At 37.3% G+C, this 21,368-nt stretch overlaps 1 protein-coding gene and 1 non-coding gene across 7 annotated transcripts in view; both read right to left on the bottom strand.

Annotated features, from left to right (window-relative positions):
* The window catches only part of LOC143667404 (phospholipid-transporting ATPase ABCA3-like), a 287,971-nt gene that overhangs the window by 20,741 nt on the left and 245,862 nt on the right, over positions 1–21,368 (bottom strand). For all 6 annotated transcript variants that reach the window (XM_077141597.1, XM_077141598.1, XM_077141594.1 and 3 more), the window contains 3 exons: positions 15,693–15,868; positions 11,507–11,632; positions 11,082–11,276 (listed from right to left, as the gene is read on the bottom strand). In XM_077141597.1, coding sequence (XP_076997712.1) covers positions 11,082–11,276; positions 11,507–11,632; positions 15,693–15,868 — 497 coding nt within the window. The remainder of the gene's footprint in view (positions 1–11,081; positions 11,277–11,506; positions 11,633–15,692; positions 15,869–21,368) is intronic.
* LOC143667870 (U6 spliceosomal RNA) lies at positions 19,020–19,126 on the bottom strand. The gene has a single exon (XR_013168178.1). It is a non-coding gene; the product is annotated as a U6 spliceosomal RNA (small nuclear RNA).

A 21,368-nucleotide genomic window follows, 5' to 3' on the forward strand; every position in this document is an offset into this window, starting at 1 on the left:
AGACGTAACCCAATCAAGAGTGGTGGTTAAGATGGATTAGGGGAGATACGTCTCTACCTATTTGGGTGCATCTTGATTGGTTTAATGGAGTCCTATAAAAGAGGAAACATTTTGGAGAATGAGAGAGATTCAAAGAGAGCAGAGAAGAACGACATAGCCACAAGAAGCAGAGAGCCCAGTAGCCAGCGACCCTTGGAGATGAAGAAGGAAAATGCCTCCTGGGGAGCTTCATGAAACAGGAAGCTAGGAGAGAAAGCTAGCGGATGATGCCTTGCTCCCCATGTGCCCTTCCAGCCAAGAGAGAAACTGTGACTGTACTCGCCATGTGCCTTCCACTTGAGAAAAAAACCCTGAATTTCATTGGCCTTCTTGAACCAAGGTATCTTTCCCTGGATGCCTTAGATTGGACACTTCTATAGACTTACTTTAATTGGGACATTTTCTCAGCCTTAGAACTATAAATTAGCAAATTATTAAATTCTCCTTTTTAAAAGCCATTCTGTTTCTGGTATATTGCATTCTGGCAGCTAGCAAACTAGTGCAATCTCTCTCAGTATGGCCATGAATTTCTGGGTCAGAAAGCTCCAAAGAGTAGATGTGGCTGGGAATATTCTATAGCCCTGTGGATTATATCATCTTTCACTAGCATATGTTGTGTGCAGTTTGTGGAGGTATGCAAAACCGGACAATTCTAAATGTCTAAAAACTGCTTATCTGGCCATTTTAAAAACAATTGAATGTTTAAGAATTTGAATTTTGTGTCAGCAGGCTTTGAGCCCACAGTTTCAGCTTATAGTAAAGAAGCAAACAGCACACAGGCTAATACACAGAGACTATCTTTAGCTCCTTTATATAACAATTCAGCCTCTGGCCTGATGATTTCTATAATCTAAGTTGTGTGTTATGTTTTAATGCTGACTTTGGGGACAACAATAACATATCCTAAAGACCCAGAATCCTGTATGTGTACAAACTTGGATTTCAAAACCCATTTCCAGCCAGGAGAACAGATTAGAGTCAGAGAAAATTTTTATTTGTTCAATCTGTTTGATCAATAGAGTGGCATTATGACCTCTTTGTCACTGGTTCCTGGCTATCTATAAAATGCAGCAAGTATTATCTATCTACATGCAGCAAAGTGTGTTACCAAGTCCATAGACTCCTCCTTCGGTGACCAGTAGGTTATCTAACACCATGTCCCCTAAAGTATAATGAGATTTGGTCAAGGGTTTCAACCCTTGAGCTGTTTAATTTGCATGGATAACTTCTTGGACAATGCTATCTGTATATCTTGTAATTGTATGGTATCCCATACAACAGTTCCTTGTATATATTGCCTTCTAGTATTTATTGATCCGTGGCCAAAGAGGATGTTTTAGTTTCCCAGTTGCTAAAATACATTGGGTTTGTTTAGACATTGGTAGTTTATTGGCTCATAGTTTTGAGTTTAGGAGAAGTAAAAAATCAAGAAGACATCAGCAAGGTGATGCTTTCTTCCTAAAGACTGGCATCCTCTGGCTGGCTGTGGGAGATCCTTAGCCCTTGGTTTTTCTGTCACATGGTAATACATGTGGTGGTTTCTCTCTTGACATGACTTTCACTCTTCGAATAAAGGACTCTAGTAATCCAGATTAAAGCCCCACTGATTCAGCAGCACTACGCCTTAACTGAAGTAACATCTTGAAGAGATTTGATTTACAATGAGCCCACATCCACTAGAATGCAGATCCGGACCGAGAACATGTCCAAACCGAGGTACACAATTCAAATCACCATGAAGGGCATCCATGGTAAGGTGCCCTTGGCCACCTTGGTTAGAGCAATTTCATTCTGCCTCAATAGATGGGGCTTTAATTGGAGAGTGAGAGAGATCTTTATAATTAGTAGGAAAAGAGGCCAATGGTTATAAAGGCATTCATTATTGGAGGGTTTACATTTTGTCATCATCCCAAGGATTAATAAAAACTACAATTTTATCCCTATAATCCTGTAGGGTTTGTTTGTATTATCTCTGTATGACCCCAGTTGTGATTTGTTTGCAGCAGTTGTGGTTATCTTGACAATGAAATTGGGTGCACATATCTCTTGACATTCCTTAAGTGAGACCTGATAGTAGCCTGATGCCCTATTCTTTTATAGTACTAGTTAAGAATAGTGGGTTTTGTATGACTTGAAGTAAAAGGTGGCCCATAGGGCTTAAAAAGCATCCATGAGTCACAGATGGTATCACAGAATCTGGCTGAACTAGAAAAGATGTTGCTAGTGGTATTAGAGACAGGAGAAATGTTAGCCTCAATGTTGACGTTTATGTAAGCTAAGAGAAGGCCTCCGCGGATATATACCACTGATAAAGCATTTAAATAGGTCCTGAGACTCAATGAAATCTACTTACCAGTTCTGATATAGCCCTTCTCCTCTGCAAATTTCTCCTGTACAATAGGCCCAGTGTCTAGATTTATGGTATGCATTATAGTTCCTATGACCTTGTGTAAATATCTCTCTGCTGTGTTGAGTCTTCAATTACAGTCCATTTTCATAGCCCATGATGCCGAAATGCACTTTGCTCTCGTATGTCCACTGATAGAAGGGGTAGGATGGCTCATACCAAAGTTCTGGAGATTAACCCTCCATGAGGTTCACCTAGTTTCATGGCTTGGGTAGTTCATTGGCTTTGGTATTATCCTGTGCCTCCTCCATGTCTTGTTTGATATGAGTCAAGTTTCTGGTGGAAGTCTGGGCAGGCATGTATCTGTGGGAAACTGAGAGAAGGTGTACTGTTGTCCCACAAACGTTGTGGTAGATTCAGTTGTCAACTTGGCCAGGTGAAGGCACCTAGTTTTGTTGCTGTGGACATAAGCCAATAGTGCGTGAACCTCGTCTGTTGCTGATTACATCTGCAGTCAGCTAGGAGGCGTGCCTGCTGTAATGAATGATGTTTGATTTAATTGGCTGGTGCTTGAATGAGAGAGCTCAACGTAGCACACCCCAAGCAGCTCAGCATACCCCTTCCCAGCACTCGCAGCTCAGCCTAAGCCTTCGGAGATGCAGAAAGAAATCACCCTGGGGAAAGTTGTTGGAACCCAGATGCCTGGAGAGAAGGCCAGCAGAGACCACCCTGTGCCTTCCCACGTAAGATAGAACCTCAGTGGAAAGTTAGCTACCTTTCCTCTGAAGAACTGACAAAATAAATCCCTTTTTATTAAAAGCCAATCAGTCCCTGGTGTGTTGCATTCCGGCAGTTAGCAAACCAGAACAAAGGTGAAGGCAAATTATAGACTCTCTCCTGAGGCACTTTTACGGAATAAAACATGTTCATTAAATCTATTATGCCAAGCCATTTGTCCATGCTGTTGTTGCTGTTTTTGTTTGTTTGTTTTTGTATGCTGTATGGTGGGGTCACATTTCATTATTTTTTCACGTGAGTATCCCATTATTGCAGCACCATTTGTTGAAATTTTGTTTGTTTGTTTTGCTTGTTTAGTTTTTGGGAAGTGCGTGGACTGGAAATCGAACCCGTGTCTCTGGCATGGCAGGCAAGAACTCTGCCACTGAGCCACCATGGCCCGCCCACCCTGCCCATGCTATTTTGAATGGCATCATTAATGTGGTAGTATCATGCAGAGATGTGCTAATAAAGAAAACTGTCTTACTGAACTCTTTATAGTCTATAGTTAGCCTCCACTAATTAGTAATGGCTTTAAGCATAAGGGGTACCAGGGAATCCAAAGGTAAGATGGTAGGAATCGGTTCCCCACCCCCACCCCCTTTTTAAAAATTAAGTCAGTTATTTTCAGATCATAGACCTTCAGAGTCTTGTCTCAGCTAGTACTATGGTGTATTTATGACCTGCATCAGTAGGAGAAAGTCAACTGTTTACCACTAGGTGGCACCCACCAACCGGGTAAAAGCCTTGGGTTGTTTCATGAGTTTACCTGCTGACTGAAGTCTATTACAATTATGGGAAAGGGATAATCTCAGGGGCACAACCAGGTATAAGCATCTTTTAGCAAAAGTGGGTCAATTTAGTAGTTAGGGAGGTAATTACCCCTTCTAATAATCTTCCCCTCCACTCCCCAAGACTGTGATTTCTTGGGTAGATCGTTTTGGTTTGCTAAATTTACTGGAATGCAATACACCAGAAATGGGTTGGCTTTTTCAGTGGAGATGTATTAGGTTACAAAGTACAACTCTAAGGCCATGGAAATGTCCAAATTAAGACATCAACCAAGGTACCTTCACGGAAGAAAGGCCAGTGGCATCAGGGTTCCTCTGTTACATGGAAAGATAACTACTGTCCTTTGCTCCCAGGTCCCATTGGTTTCAGGTTCTGTGTGTCCTTGCTTGCTTTTCCAAGGACACCTCTCTGAGCTCTCTGTATCTGCAGGTCCTCTCTTTGCATCTCAGGGACATTTCTCTGTCCATGTTCTTTACTTGGTTTCATCTCTCTGCTCTTTGTATCTGTCTCTCTGTGTTTCATGTTTTTAGTTTTCTTCATAGAAGACTCCAGTAAAAGGATTAAGACCCACCTTAATTGGGTAGGTCACAATGGAAACAACCATTGGAAACAACCTAATCAAAAGATCTTACCCACAATGGGTCTGCACATACAAGAATGGATTAAAAGAGCATGGTTTTTCTGGGGCACATGACATCTTCAAACCAGCACAGGTCCCTTTAAGGAATGAATACTTCTTGGAATTAGAGCTGTCTGGACACTTATAGCCAACAGAGCCAGTCAGTGTTGTGCATTCTTGGGAGTCCATGCTGCAGTTAATATGGTCATAGGGTGATTGTCCGCCCATGGAGGCCCACTGCTGCAACCATTGGATTCCTAGATGGGGCAGGTCCCTACCACTGACGGAGATTAGAGGCACAGAGGATGGGGAAGTCTTAAAATTTAGCTCCACTTATCACATGACATAGCAAATTCATTCCTAGCAAATTCTTAGGGGAATTAAACTTTTGTTCATGTGGAAAACTGTGCACAAATATTTATAGCTGCTCTCAAACCTGGAAATAACCCAAATTTTTTTCAACATGTGAATGGCTAAACTATAGATCATCTGCAGAGTTGGCAAAGAACAACTGCTAGAGAAAGAACAAGGTACTGGGGAGCTATAAAACAAACAATCCCCGAGCTTACTGATTTTCACACTAGCTATTGCCGAGAGACATAATTGAATGCATAAGACATACAATAAACTCTTACTCTTAGCAATAAATTAGTCTGAGAGTACAAGGACAAATCATCTCTCCAGTAAAATCTACTCTATACCCACTCTAAAAAATCTGAAAACAGGCTTCAAAAGATCAAGCTGATCTATAAGTTACTGAGCTATCTGCCATAAATGACTCAACCCTCTTGAAGGAACACAACAAATTACAGCAATCAGTAAGGCAAAATGTAAAATTTACTATGTCTGGCATACAATGAGAGAAATGAAAAGAAGCAGGAAAATGTGACCCATTACTTCAGCCTCAGAAAGAATAGAGAGGCTGCCATTAGCAGAACAGAACTTTAAAGCAGCTATTAAAATTAGTATAAACATGTTCAAGGATATAAAGGAAACTATGAATGCAGTGATGTGAGAAGTGGAAGATATTGAAAAGAATCAAATGCAATAAAATGAAAAATACAATATCTGAAATGAAAATTTATGTGTTTATGATTAACAACAGATTACACACTGCAGAAAAAAGGTCAATTAACTTAAGACATAGCAATAAAAACTATTCAAAATGAAGTACTCAGAGAATAAAGACTGAAATCAACGAACAAGACTTCAGTGACCTGTGGGACAATATCAAGTAGCTTTAAATATTTGTCACCAGAGTCTTAGAAAGGGAAACAGGGTCACAAATTGTATATTCCTAAATAGTCATGACAATATTTTCCCTACAACATGTTCTTCTTACAGTGAGATTTTGATGTGCCTCACCTTAGGGGTATGGTCTAGTGGTCCAAGCCTCTTCTTCTTGGATGCTTTGACAGGTAGAGTACATTGGAAGTGATGCTATGTGACTTCCAAAGCTGGGTTAGAGGAGGCAATTCGGTTTCTCAATTTCTCTCTCCTCCCATCTTTCTGTTTCCTTTGGAGAAAGTCAGCTATGGTGTGAGGAAGCTGACAGGCCACATAAAGAGGCCATAGAGGTGCTCTGGTCAATATCCAGCATCATCTGCTGGACATGTGAGGAAGCCGTCTTATCACCAGCCCAGCTGAGCCTTCAGATAATTCCAGTTCTCGGCCTCAAGGCACCTGCTGCCATTTAATTGTCCCTAATTAAGATTAACACTGTGGAACAGCAAACATTTCTCTGCTGTGTCTATTCCAAGTTCTTGACCCACAGAATCTGTGAACGTAAAAGATAGCTGCGGTTTTATGTCACTAAGTATGGCATGGCTTGTTACACAACATTAGATGACAGTGGTCAAAACAATTTTTAAGAAATAATGGTTAAATTTTTCCAAATTTAATGAAATCTATAAAAACACTGAGCCAAGAATCCCAACAAACTTCAAGAAGGAAAAGCAAAGAAAACAAAGTTAAAATCAAATTTCTGTAAAAATGAGGGATTCTTTAAAGGAGCCAGAAAGAAAAAGATACATTACATACAGAGAAAAAAAGATGAGTAACAACAGACTTTCATCAGAAGCCATCAGATAACAATGAAAGGACATCTTTGATTAATTGAACGAAGAAAGCTAACAATATAAAATTCCATACCCAGCTAAAAGTATTTCTTAAAAAATGAAGGTGGGAGGGCCACGGTGGCTCAGCAGGCAAGAATTCTTGCCTGCCATGCCAGAGGACCCAGGTTCAGTTCCCTGTGCCTGCCCATGGGGAAAAAAAAAAATGAAGGCAAATAAAGATTTTATAGAAAAAAAGGAACTGACAACTTCCAGCAAATCATCCCTATAAGAAATGTTTAAGAATGATAAAAGATGGAAATTTGGATATATATACAAAGGAATGAATAGCATGAAAGTAGTATTTGGGTAAATATTTTAAAAATTTTTCTCAGTTTTTAATCTCTTTTAAAAGATAACTGACTAAAGGAAAATGATGTATTGTGGAGCTTGTAATGTATAAAAGTAAAATATATGACAGCTATAGCACAAAAGATGGGAGGGAAACTTATAAATGCAGTAGGATAAATATTATCCAAAGGTAGACCATGATGAGCTAAATATTCATAGCGTAAACCTTAAAACAACTATAATAAAAAGAGTTATAGCTAATAAAACAATCAAACCAATAGAGGAGATAAAGCGAATTTTTAAAATTACTCCAAATAAAAGCAGGAAAAGAAGAACAAAAATGACGCGGCAGAAATAGCTAGGTAGCAGCTATTTCTTTAATTGCATTAAATATGAATGCTCTAAAGATCCAATTAAAAGGCAAAGTCTGTCTGTCAGCCTAGATGAAAAAGCAACACCCAACTCAATGCTCTCTAGAAGAAATGTATTTCAAATATAAAGAAATAAATGGATCAAGAGTAAAAGGATGTGTAATGACCACATGAGAACTTATCTCCTGAAGATAAAACTGTGAATGCTAGATAAAATATATTCTGAAGGTACCAGAGTGGAAACATACGAAGGTAGATTCTGGAGAGAAGTAAAATCTTGAAAGAAGGAATTACATGGTGTTATGTTTTGTATGTTTGTTTGTTTGTTTGGAGAGGCAGTGTAGAGTCCATATGATGCAGGACATAAGACTATTATGTACAGTTTCTGCTGAAATCTGACTGGGGTTCAAGACTCACACAAACACAGCAAACTCAAAGCAGCTCAGGTAAGGACAAAAATTATCTCTCCAATATCTATTAGATGTGTGACAAAACCCATAATAATAAATACCTATCCTGTGCTACTGATAAGCATATGAAAAACACATTATCCAATTCTGGCTAATGTGAAGGAAAGGCTACTGGAAGCTTCTAGAATATATTTCCTCACTCTTAGGAAGAACTTTGAAAAGAGATGTTTTTTCCTATCCTTTGCTAGTTTTTCTATTTTGATGTTTTATCTTTTTCTTGCCAGTTTGTTAAAGATTTTTCACATGTTAGGTAATATATATAACTAAGCAGATAAATTAATTTATATGGTTACAGTTATTTCATTCTTTTTTTTTTTTACTTTATGGTAGATTTTGCGATGCCTTTTGTTGTTATTGTTACTGAGCTAATCAATCTTTTCTCTGATGAGTCCTATTTTTTGTGTCAGTTAAAAAGGCCTTTCTCACTCCAAAGTAATACAATAATTTTCCCATGGAAAAAATGAAACTGTTAATAAACATTAGTGATTTCAAGGAGAAAAATATATAACCATTTCATTAGAGGCCAAAAATAGCAATTTGTAAAATTTAATGCTCTTAACAAAACAGGAATTGAAACTAATTTTCTTAAATATATAAAGGTTAGTTACCAATTACAATATAAAAAGTTGAAATTTCATAGGCAACAGGAAACAAGACATGGATATCTGGCATCACTGATGTTTTCTTAACTATGCAATAACACAAGAAAAAATGAGGTGGAAAAACTGCAAGGAAAAGCAAAATTGACATTATTTGCTGATGGCAAGATTGTCTCCAGAGATAAACTAAGATAAACTTCAGGTAAGTTCAGCTAAGTGTCTGGATATTGGATCAACATATCAAAAAATCAACAGATTCAATGGAAACAAAACCCAAAAGATTCAGAGAAATTAATCTAGTGTGATTGTAAAAGATGGAGAAAAGTACTAAAAAATATTGAAGGATGTTTAAAAGACCTGAAGATAGGAAGAGGTCACTTTGCACTGTAGAAGGGTGGAAGCAGATAGTTTACACAAATTCCTTTAAGATGTTTTAGTGTGAAATTCCTATTGGGTTCTTCATGAATTAAATTCTTCCTCCTTCTGGCTTGATACATTCCTCAAAGTTTTTTGTCTGTTGATACCAGTCTATTTTATACATTTGCTTTAAATTTTTCTTATTTTTATATTGCTTTCGTCATCTATGTGGGGAGGGAAAAAGGGCAATTTTACAGCTTTATTTCATATGGTTGCACAGGCTGTGAATTACACTACTCCAGAGAACTAAACTACAATATGATGTTTTGCTTTCTCTGCCAAAAGACTGCAATGCATAACCTCCATGTTTGTATATATATTGATGGTCCATGTTAACCAATGTGTAAATGTATTCAGGCTACCATACTGAATCTAAAGTTTTTCAGTTCAATAACTTACCATCGGTTGAATGACTGTTGGGTCTAAGTCACAAGGGAGAGGCAGTGCTGTAATGCAGAGCTCATGGGCCACCTAGGAGTCTTCTAGAATCTCATCCAAATCTCATGTTGTATTGAGAGCACTGGAAAGTTTTCCCTGCTACAGATCTTCAAGAGTTATAATCTCTGGTAAGGACTTCTCATGTCAATTTTACCAAGTTGTTACCTTTATCAGATCTTTCTTCACTAAAGCTGCCATTTCAGACCTTATAAAAGGGAACTTGAATCCCTATTTGTCATTGCCTCAGAGAAAATATTCAAGCTGCACCCTGTAATAACTTACTCAGATTTGCTGAACTCCATTTTGAGCCTTTGCAACAGGCGGCCTCATTTAGCTTCTCTGATATCATTCTTTCAAAGCTTTCCTCTTAATAATGTTACTCCTTTTTCTCAATTTTATTTTCCAGTTCCTCTTCCTCTGCTCATAATATCTGAACTCTTTGTATCCCCCAGGGTTAAGTCCATGTACCTCCTCTTACCTGATTCAAGATACTCCACTGGTTATTCATTATACTTCTATGGTTTAAATTTCACCTACTTTGATGAATCCATTTGAGTTCATGGCATAACTTCCAATTGCCTCCTGGGTCTTTCCATTCTGGATGCTTCACGGACAGCACCTATTCAATATCTCCACACTTTCTCCTGAAAACCTTATCTTCCTCTATTCGCAGTCTTGGTAACAAAATTGTCACCATTCATTAGTTTAGGTTAAAAACCGCTTTCTCTCTTACATATCACACTCAAACCAAATACTTAATCCTGTTAGTTTTCTTTCTTTCTTTTTTTAAAATTATGTTTCAAAACCATCTCCTTATCCCCACAATCACTGCCTTAGCTTATGCCCTAATTATGACTCACCTGGATAACTGAAAGTACCTCCTAACAATTCTTCCTGCTGCAAGGCTCATCCTGTTGCAGTCCTTTCTATACTTCTACTGTTACAAACTTTCTAAGATGCCAAGGTGGTCATTTCACTTTCCTGTTTAATGGCCTTTAAAAATCCCCCCAATAAACTTGAGGTTAATACTCCATTAATTTGCATTTAATATATATCCATCAAGATCAGTTCCCCATCCATCCTCCCCTAAATGAGTACTTTCTACTTTAGTCATATGGAATAAGTGCCATTCTTCAGGCTCATTATGTAGTCAGTCCTATTCCTGCAGTCCCTTCTTCATCTAGTTAATCTCATCCTACCAGTTTTAAAAGCACTCCTTTGTAAACTTTCTGTGTGCAGTTTTCCATTTCAGAGTATGTTTTCAGGAAATCTGATGTAAGTCAGCTGGCCAACTCTATCCTTGCAATATTTCTCAAATTTCACCTCCTCTAAGACATTTTCTCTGTCTACCCTCCAACCCCAAACAAGGTTAGGTTCCCTCATTTATGCTCCCATTAATCACCCTGTGAATCCCTTTGTCATAAGAATCAACATGTAATATCATAATGGTCAGTTCCTTTGTGTAATTTCCCAACAAAAATGTGAACTCCTAAGGGACAGGTGTCTTTATTTATTTTTGCAGTCCAAGTGCCTTGTTTAGCATATGTTAGATGACCTTTCAAGAGAATCTGCCTTAGTTTCAAAGGACATAAAAGACACTCTCATCTTTGATTCTCATGGTAGTGCTGTCTTATTGCCTCCATCATCTTTCAAAAATGTATTTCTCCCTCTAGATTCCACTGGCTGTGCCAACAGCATTCAATATCAATGGATACACTGATTCATGTCTCTGAACTCCAGTCACCTGTCTCAATCTTACTCCCAAGTCATCATGTTTCTTATATCTTTGACAGCAATGGTGTCTTACCTTTCGGATATGTTTGGTGGTGCTATAGCCATCAATGAACACATCCCCAGAGGTAGCAGTCTCCTCGCCAGTCAGAATTTCAAAGGTAGTGGTTTTTCCAGCTCCATTTAGTCCAAGCAATCCAAAACACTCCCTCGTTTCAATTGCAAGAGAAATATTTCTCACAGCCAGAACAGGTGGAAGTGTAAAATATATCTAAAAAAATATCCGGGAAAGCACAATATACTGTAGACTACTCATAAGTCAAGTGTCATCAATTGCTCAGACCCTTAGGGAACACTATCTGGGACAGTTTCACATGAGATTTTCTATTCTTAGGGAGAACACCCTTAGATCATAAAGAAACACAATGAGCACTTGACACCAATGACATGCTCTTAAATGTTGATGAAGCCAACATAATGTTGGCCATTGAATGACATTACCTTTATGAGTTCTTTAATAACCACTATGACATTCAGCAACTCATGATGCCGCTCCAGGATTCTCTTCCTTTCTCTTTCTACATCTTCATCTTCAGATTCCCCAGATAAATTTGTGGACACTAAACCCTATTTTTTCAAAACAAAAAGAATCATACAGATAGATGTTCTTTAGGCAACTAATTCATAGTTTGGAAACCAGGCTCCTAGCCACAAGCAAAAAGCATGTTCTTACCAAAACATACACTTTGTGAAAAACTGCAATCACAACAGAGACTATTAATTATAATCAAAAGTTATTTGTTAATATAATAAAGAATGCCCTAGAGGATACCAATAAGGCTATGTGTAGGGAAAGATAAACTATTTTTTCTGAGAGAAAGAGAAGGATTCAGGGACAGCTTTGCATAAGAACTGTCTGAGCTGCATGTTTTTAAACATTTTATTGTGAAATATAGATACAGAAAAGTGATACATTTCAAAGTACAGTTTAACAAGTAGTTATAAAGCAACTTTCAAAGTACAGTATGGGTTACAGTTCCACAATTTCACGTATTTCCTTTTGGCTGTTCTAATACACTAGAGACTAATATGAAATATCAATTTAATGATTCAGTAGTCACAAACATTTGTTAGATCTCATCTTCTCTGTTACAACTCCTCCCTCTCATTTGATCTTTCTCCCAGTCTTCAGGGATATTTGGACACTGACCGTTCTAGCTTTTTCATGTTGAAAAGAGGTGTTGACACTATGGGGTAGGGGGATGCAACCAGTTGAAATTCTTGGAGAACCTGGTACCTTTGGGTTTCAGGGCTTATCTGGCACTGGAACAATCTGGAGGTTTTAAGTTTCTGAAAAACAAACTTAGTGAATGTAACTTTTATAGAGCCTCAGACAGGCCCTGGGTATTCTTTAAGGTTTTCAGGAATACTGAATGTAACACTTTTATAATGATATTTGGATATACTTTTTTGGTGAAGTCACTGTCCAAATCTTTTTCCCATTTTAAAATTGGGCTGTCATTTTTATACTGTAACATTTCTATATGCATTCTGGAAAAGAGTCGTTTGACAGTTGTAGGTACTTAAAAATCTTCTACTCTGTGGCTTCCTTTTTCACTTAGTTGTCTTTTGATAATCGTAAGTCTTGCCTTCACTATTATAAAGGTATTTTATATGCTTTTGCCCTAAAATCTTTATTGTGTTACCATTCACATTTAGATCTACAGAGGAATTCTAAATCTATATTCTATCTAATTAGAGTGAAGGGGCAATCAAAGTTTATTAGTTTCTATATTGATATTCAACTGAATCAGCACCATTTATTAAGAAGAATATTCTTTCCCCACTGCATTGGGTGTCAACTTTGCCATAAATCAGGTAACTACATATTAGTGTGACCATATCTGGATATTGTGTTCCAGTGATTCTCAAACTTTAGCATGCACCAGAATCATTTGGATGATTTGATAAAATGCTGAATAATGCATCATATCCTCAAAACTTCTGATTCAGTAGGTCTGAGTTAGGATCCGAGAATTTGCATTTCCAGTGACTTTCTAGTTGATGCTGATGATTACATGGTGAGAAAAACTATTCTTTTCTGATACATTATTCTATGAGCCTATTTGTCTTCATAACTATAGTTTATAAACAATATTGATAGTAATCAGTATAGCACTTGTGTTCTATCTCAAAAATCCCTTGGCTATTCTTGGCACTTTACATTTGCATATAAATTTTAGAATCAGCCTTTCCGTTTACACACACAGTCACACACATACACACACACACAGTAAGATAAATCTGCTAAGATTTATTTTGGAACTGCATTGAATTTTTAGATCAATTTGAGGGAAACTGTCAACTTCCCACTATTGAGTTTTCCAAAGCATGAATATGTATATTTTTCATTTATTTAGGTTTTCTTTAATTTCTCAATAACATCATGTAAGTTTCAGTGTAGAGGTAGTGCATATCTTTTTAAAGATTTATTAAGTATTTAATGTTTTTATGCTATATAAATGGGACAATTTTACGTTTCTTTTTTTGGCTAGTAAACAGATATAAAATTGCTTTTTCCATATTCACTTTTTATTTAGCAATTTTTTTTAGAGAAGTTGTGGCTTTACAGAGCAATCACGGCATAAAATACAGGATCCACCCACCACCTACCACCAATACCCTGCACTGGTGTGGATCATTTGTTACAATTAATGATAGCATATTTTTACAACTGTGCTATTAATTAAAGTCCATCATATATTTAGGGCTCATGTTTGTGTACTGTAGTTCCAAGGATTTAAAAAAATATATTTTAATTTTTATCCTGTTAACATGTATACAATCTAACATTTCCCCTTTTAATCTTTATTCATTAGGGAGATTGGTCTGTAGTTTTCCTTTTTTTGTAGTATGTATATAAGGTTAGAGTGATTTTAGCTTCAAAAAATGAATTAGACAGTGTTCTCTGTTCTTCAGTTTTTTTGGAAAAGCTTGAAAAGGAATGGTGTTAATTTTTCTCAGAATGACTGATTCCCTTGTGAAGCCATCAGGTCCTGGGCTTTTCTTTATAGGGAGGTTTGATGGCTGATCCACTTTCTCACTTGTGACTGATTTGTTGAGGTGTTCTATTTCTTCTTGAGTCAGTATACTTTGTTCTAGTGCTTCTAAGAAATTGTCCATTTCATCCAAGTTGTCTAGTTTGTTGGCATACAGTTGTTCACGGTATCTCTTATAATCTTTTTTATTTCTTCAGAGTCAGTATACTTTGTTCTAGTGCTTCTAAGAAATTGTCCATTTCATCTAAGTTGTCTAGTTTGTTGGCATACAGTTGTTCACGGTATCTCTTATAATCTTTTTTATTTCTTCAGAGTCAGTATACTTTGTTCTAGTGCTTCTAAGAAATTGTCCATTTCATCTAAGTTGTCTAGTTTGTTGGCATACAGTTGTTCATGGTATCTCTTATAATCTTTTTTATTTCTTCAGGGTTTGTGGTAATGACCCTCATCTCATTTCTGATTTAACTTATTTGCATTTCATCTACTTTGCAATTTCATCTACTTTGGTCTTGTGGCACGAAGATAAATCTATTTTAGGTAATGGCATCCTCAATATGTTTCAGACTAGTTCTATACAAGGGTTTCATTCTATAGTCCAAGCTAGAAATCAAATATTCTCTTGCCAGCCTTTATCTTTTATACATACATATCTCTCAAAATAAACTGAGAAATATTAGTTGTTCTAAAGGGACTTTCCAGTCAAATATTACTCAATATTATTCTTCAATATCACTCCATTTTCATTAATCTGTCTTTTTCCTGCAGACCTGGAGATGTGTGAAACACAATACAAAGGCTTATGTAATAGTTTTTAAATGCCCAAGGCAAGAAAAAGTCAACTTTTCTGTCCTAGACAAAAGTTCTTCGACTTCTTGCATGTAGGCAAGCTTTGGTTACAGAAGTATAAATTCTGTGTAGGAGTTGGAAAAGGAAGTAGGAATAGATCTTTTGTCTTGCTGGAGTAATAGATATTCATTACAAACACATACCAGACAGTCAGTACCATTGGGTGAATGCTTACTCACACTACAGAAAACCAGGTCACAAGAGAAGGCCCTTTTGCCCCAAAATATTCTTTCCTCTGAAAATACTGCAGAGAATGTCTCTCAAAGTAGGGAGCAGTAGCACAAGAATCATCTGGGAATATGTTACATAGGCAAATTTTTAGGACTCATTCTAGATCTCTTAAATAAGAAACTTAGGAGAAGGGAACTAGAAATTTATACTGTAATTTGTGTTTATCAGGCGATTCTGATAAATGCTAAAGTTTGAAAACACTGCTGTAGAGCCTTGCTATTTATTGCTTCAGTCTATAGAATTGGTAGTTTGTTGAAAATATCTAGGGGCTAAATTAGGAGGAATGAGCAGTTTTGGGAGGGAATGCTTTTCTTGACACAGATGTTCAAAGGTATGCTTTCTATTATCCATAAAAATATCATGCTCTGACTGTTAGAGGCCAAAATGTTTATAGACCACACAGTTCAACCTATGTTGAAAAGTCTCTGATTCACATGAATCCTAGACACTGTGCATTGATTTATTATCCCATATCCAGTGATCGAGTTTAGGCATTTGTAGGGTCATGTTTTTGGTCTTAGAGTTGTCTCGCGCTCCATGCAGTTACTCACCCTATTAAGTATCTTGTAGACTGGAAAGAAAATATTATGATGAACAATGCTTTTCAGTCTCCATGAAATGTTCTCCATAAAGAAAACCAAGAGGAAATAAACAAATCCTGTGACAGCCATTGCAATTAAAAATTTTCCAATTGCATTATCTTCCAAACCAAATACATTGTTTTCATCTGCGGATGACAACAACAACAAAAAAGTTCAGGCTTACTTTAAAAACATCAACCCAATGAAAAACCTCTAAGACATCAACAAATGGGAAGCACTAGAGAATCAAATTGAATAGTTATCGAGTAAGCAAAAAAAATAAAGTAGTCTAATGGATGGTTTAATAAGTTTATATGCCATACAAGTATCTTCAAAATTCTTTGAGGGGCAAAATCTTTAATTTCATGATATTTGTCTTGCTATAGTTCTAGCCATCCATTACCAACTGTGTTGGTTTGAAAGGATGTATGTCCCCTAGAAAAGCCATGTTTTAATCAGAATCCCATTTTGTAATGGCAGAATAATCCCTATTCAATACTGTATGTTTGAATCTGTAATTAGATCATCTCCCGGGGGATGTGATTTAATCAAGAGTGGTTGTTAAGCTGGATTAGGTGATGACATGTCTCCATCCATTTGGGTTGGTCTTGTTTAGTTTCTGAAGTTCTATAAAAGAGGAAACATTTTTGGAGAATGAGAGATTCAGAGAGAGATTCGGAGAGAGCAGAGAATGCTGCAGCACCACAAAGCAGAGAGTCCAAGAACCAGCGACCTTTGGAGATGAGGAAGGAAAATGCCTCCCGGGAAGCTTGATGAAACTGGAAGCCAGGAAAGAAAGCTAGCAGATGATGCCTTGCTCACCATGTGCCCTTCCAGCCAAGAGAGAAACTGTGACTGCATTCGCCATGTGCCTTTCCAGATGAGAGAGAAACCCTGAACTTCATCGGCCTTCTTGAACCAAGGTATCTTTCCCTAGATGCCTTTGATTGGACATTTCTATGGACTTGTTTTAATTGGACATTTTCTCAGCCTTAGAACTGTAAACTAGCAACTTATTAAATTCCCCTTTTCAAAAGCCATTCTGTTTCTGGTATATCGCATTCCGGCAGCTAGCAAACTAGAATACAAACATATACCAGATAGCCAGAACTATTTACACTAATCGAAGTACATGATAGCCGCATAGCCCCCCTCTTGCCTCAAAATATTCTTTCCCCTGAAAACACTGCAGATGGGATTCCCAAAGTGTGAAACAGCAAAAGAATCACCTAGGAATGTATTACAAATGCAAATACTCTTAGAAAGAGAACACACTAACATTTAAACTGTTGTAAATGCCCAAGAGCTGGCACTTTTCAAATCACTTATGAGAAAAAGTTAATGATTACAAGGTTATGAATTCATGATAGTTAAAACAGTAGGCTCATCAGAGATGTGAAAATGATAAACATTTTTTTTAAAATTTGTTTTGAAATATCATGGAGCAAGAAATTCACATATAATAAGTGCAGGACTTAATGAAGTTTTACAAATTTAAAATATTCATATAACCAATATTTTATTCATATTCAAAATTCAAATACATTTTATCTATAGTATTTTTGAGTACAGTACATTCTATAGTTTTTGGTGTTGCAATTTTAAACGTTCAAGTGAAGTCTGGAAAACATACCACTCTATACATCTCTTTGCTTTCCCTGGTTATGACTGCTTTAAATATTTCCTCTACATACATTGATAAAAATATCAGACAATGTTAAAATTTTTGTTTCAAATACCAAACATAACTTAGATAATTCAAGTGAAGGAGGATATGTTGTATCCATCTTTTCACTCCTTTGCTCTTTTTTCCTTCCTGATGTTCCCAGATTCCTTCTTTTTATCATTTCCTTTCTCTTTCTATTTGGAGAATTTCTTTTAGCTATTCTTTCAGTGTTCTGCTGAAAGAACACTTTTAGCTATTCTTTCAGTGTTCTGCTGGTGACAAATTCTTATAGATTTCTTTCATCTGAGACTCTCTTGATTTCCCTTCATTACTGAATATCTTGTTTGGACACAAAATTTTGAGGTGACTTCTTTTCTTTCAGCACTTGAAAAATGTTGTGTCACTTCCTTCTGGCCTTCATGATTTCTGATGAGAAATTTTCTGCAAATTAGGGAAGTTTTTCCTCCTATAGATACTAAAGTATCATCTCTTTGTAGCTGCTTTCAAGATTTTTTGTTTGTCTTTCATTTTCAGAAGTTTGATTATGATATTCTTGGAGTAGATGTCTTTGGTTTTAACCTACTTGGGGTTCACTGAGTTTCTTGAATCTAAGGTTTAAATCTTTTGCCAAACTTGTACCTTTAAATAATTTTTCTGTCCCACTCTCTATCTCTTCTCCTCTGCCCCTCCAATTATACAAATTTCAAATCTTTTATTATATTGCCACAGGCCCCTGAGGCTCTGTTCATTTTTTCAAGTCCATAGTCTCTGTATTTCAGATAGCATAATTTCTACTTTCTATCTTCTAGTTTACTGAGTTTTTGCTCACTCCTTTCTATTTTGCTGTTAAGCTCATTTAGTGAGTTTTAAAATTTTTTTGTTTTTACATTTTTTATTTCTAAAATTTCTATTTTTATTTCTAGAATTTCCACTGGGCTCTTCATCAATCTTGTATTTCTATGTCTTGTCTTCGTGTGTGCGTGTGTTTAAAAAAAGTCCAGGCCTGGTTTTTTGGGTCCTCTTGTTTAGGGCCCCAGAAGGTTGCAGTAAAAGGGTGCATCAGAACTGGGTTCTCATCAGAGGCTTTACTGGAGAGGCATCTGATTCCAAGCTACCCCAGGTTGTTGGCAGAATTCAATTCCTTATGGCTGAAGGATCCATAAGAGGTTGCTTTTTAACATTTTTATTGTGAGCTATAACATAGGTGCAGAAAAGTGTTAAATTTTAAAGTACATTTTAAAAAGTACTTATAGAAAAAATTCAAAATATGGTATGGATTACAGTTCCACAATTTCAGGTATTTCCTTCTAACTGCTCTAATAGACTGGAGACCAAAAGGAAATATCAATATAATAATTTAGTAGTCACACTCACTTGTTAAATCCTATCTTCTCTGCTACAGCTCCTCCCTCTCATATTTAGGGATATTTGGGCTATACCCATTCTGACTTTTTCATGTTGTAAAGGGGTGTCAACAATATGGGACAGGGGGATGTAACTAACTGATGGTCTTGGAGAGGCCATCCCCTCAAGGTTTCAGGACTTATCTGGCCTAGGAAACATTTGGAAGTTACTTAGGGCATGAAATTTTTATAGATTCTCAGATAGAGCCCTAGGTGTTCTTTTTTTACAAAAATGTGGAACGCTTCATGAATTTGCGTGTCATCCTTGCACAGGAGCCATGCTAATCTTTTCTGTATCATTCCAATTTTAGTATATGTGCTGCCAAAGTGAGCACCGTAGGTGTTCTTTAGGGCTTATAGGAATCATGTCTGTTGGTGTTTGTCAAGTCATGGTAATTAGAAATATCTAGCTGAAGTTTGCATAAGAGTAGCCTCCAGCATAGCCATATGACTCTATTTGAAATCTCTGGTCACTGAAACCTTATTTAGTTTCATTTCTTTCCCCCCTTTTGGCCAAGGAGGCATTGTCAATCCTATGATCCCAGGCTGATTCCTGGGAGTCATGTTCCATATTGACAGGGAAACTTACACACCTGGAAGTCATGTCCCACATAGAGGGTAAGGTAATGATTTTCCTTGCAGAGTTGGACTTAGTGAAAGAGAGGCCACGTCTGAGCAATGAGTCACTCTTCAAGTGACTCTTAGGCATAATTATAAGCAGGCTTAGCTCCCCTATTACAGAAATAAGTTTCCTAAGAGCAAGACTCAAGATAGAAGACTTGGCATATTAACTTGGGAGTCCCTAATTTTGAGAGAGTATCAGGAATTTCCCAGGTGGGAAAGTTTAATAGATCCATATTTTTACTCTCATCCTCAAGGAACTTTGCAAATACTTTCTTATTATCTGTCGAACATACTCTGGAATGTATCAGGGTATTACATTATGTCTATTTCTTTTTTTTTTCCTTCTTCAGTGGTGATGGAAATGTTCTACATCTGCACTGTCCAATACAACAGCCACTAGCCACAGGCGGCTATTGAGAAAATAAAAGGTGGCCAGTGTGACAGAGGAAACTGATTTTTAGTTTTTAAAATTTTAATAGCTACATGTGACTAGTTGCCATCATACTTTCTGAAGTACATAATAGTTTCAAAGCAGCACATTCTATCCTTTGGACCCCCCAAAAAGAAATGTTCCTTCCATATATAAAATACATTAACACCATTACATCTTCACAAAACTTTAAGCCACTTCTGTAACAATGCAAATAAATCCAAAGTCAAACCAGTACAAAAATTTCATCAAAGTCAACTATAGGCATAGTCTGTTCTAAGGCAAAAATATCTCCTCTGGCTCTAGACATGTGAAACTCAGAACAAGTTATCTGCTGCCAATGTATAAAAGAAGGACAGTTATAGGATACATGCTTCCATTGTCATAGGGAGAAATCAAAAGGTAAATGGGTGTAACTGGACCCAAACAGTCCCAAAAACCTGCAGGGCAAAATTCTTTGGATTTCAATGTCTGAGGGTCATTTATCTTCGGGGCTTTAGAAAGCAGCAATCCCACCCTTTCCAAGGGCTTATGCACTGGCCTTGCTCTCTTTACAAATGCTGGGGTGAGTTGCAACATTTGGGCACCTTGGGGGGACCACCTTTTTCTTGGCCCCACCCTCTCCAAACATTAGGGCAACACCTGGGATATTTGCCATCTCCAGGACACATGCTCAAGCCCTCCAGGACAATGGGGTGGCAGCCAGGCTCTCTCCAATCCCCAGTTTATGTGCTCAACCCTCTTTGAGGCCTGGGGCTGCACAACTCTTCCTGAGCAATGAAGCAGAAGGTCTGCTTTCTGCTTCTGAGGAAAATTCACCCTCTCCACATGTATAGATGGGTCCGCAATCCTGGCCAGAGATTTCATGGCTCCAGATCTTAGCTTCCATGGGTCTGTCTCTAGAGCCATTTTTCCTTCAATTTGTCTCTTTAAGTCCAGACTTGCAATGGATCTGTTCATACAGATCTCGCAAAAAACTGATTTTCCATAGAGTATGCAAGGATGAAAGCTGTTCTAGTTTGCTAGCTGCTGGAATGCAATATACCAGAAACGGAATGGCTTCCAACAAGGGGAATTTAATGAGTTGCTAGTTTACAGTTCTAAGGCCGAGAAAATGTCCCAATTAAAACAAGTCTATAGAAATGTCCAATCAAAGGCATCCAGGGAAAGATACCTCGGTTCAAGAAGGCCGATGAAGTTCAGGGTTCCGCTCTCAAGTGAGACGCCCCATGGCGAATACGGCGTCATCTGCTAGCTTTCTCTCTTGGCTTCCTATTTCATGAAGCACCCCGGGAGGGGTCTTCCTTCTTCATCTCCAAAGGTCGCTGACTGGTGGACTCTCTGCTTTGTAGTGTTGCTCTCTCTGAATCTCCCTGAATCCTTCATTCACCAAAATGTTTCATTTTTTTTTTTTTTATAGCTCGGATGCAGCTTCATTCAGTGTTTTAACATGATTACTTTACAATTAGGTATTATTGTGCTGTCCATTTTTGAGTTTTTGTATCTAGTCCTGTTGCACAGTC

This window comes from Tamandua tetradactyla, chromosome 23 (genome assembly GCF_023851605.1).
Source record: "Tamandua tetradactyla isolate mTamTet1 chromosome 23, mTamTet1.pri, whole genome shotgun sequence".
Classification (NCBI taxonomy): domain Eukaryota; kingdom Metazoa; phylum Chordata; class Mammalia; order Pilosa; family Myrmecophagidae; genus Tamandua; species Tamandua tetradactyla.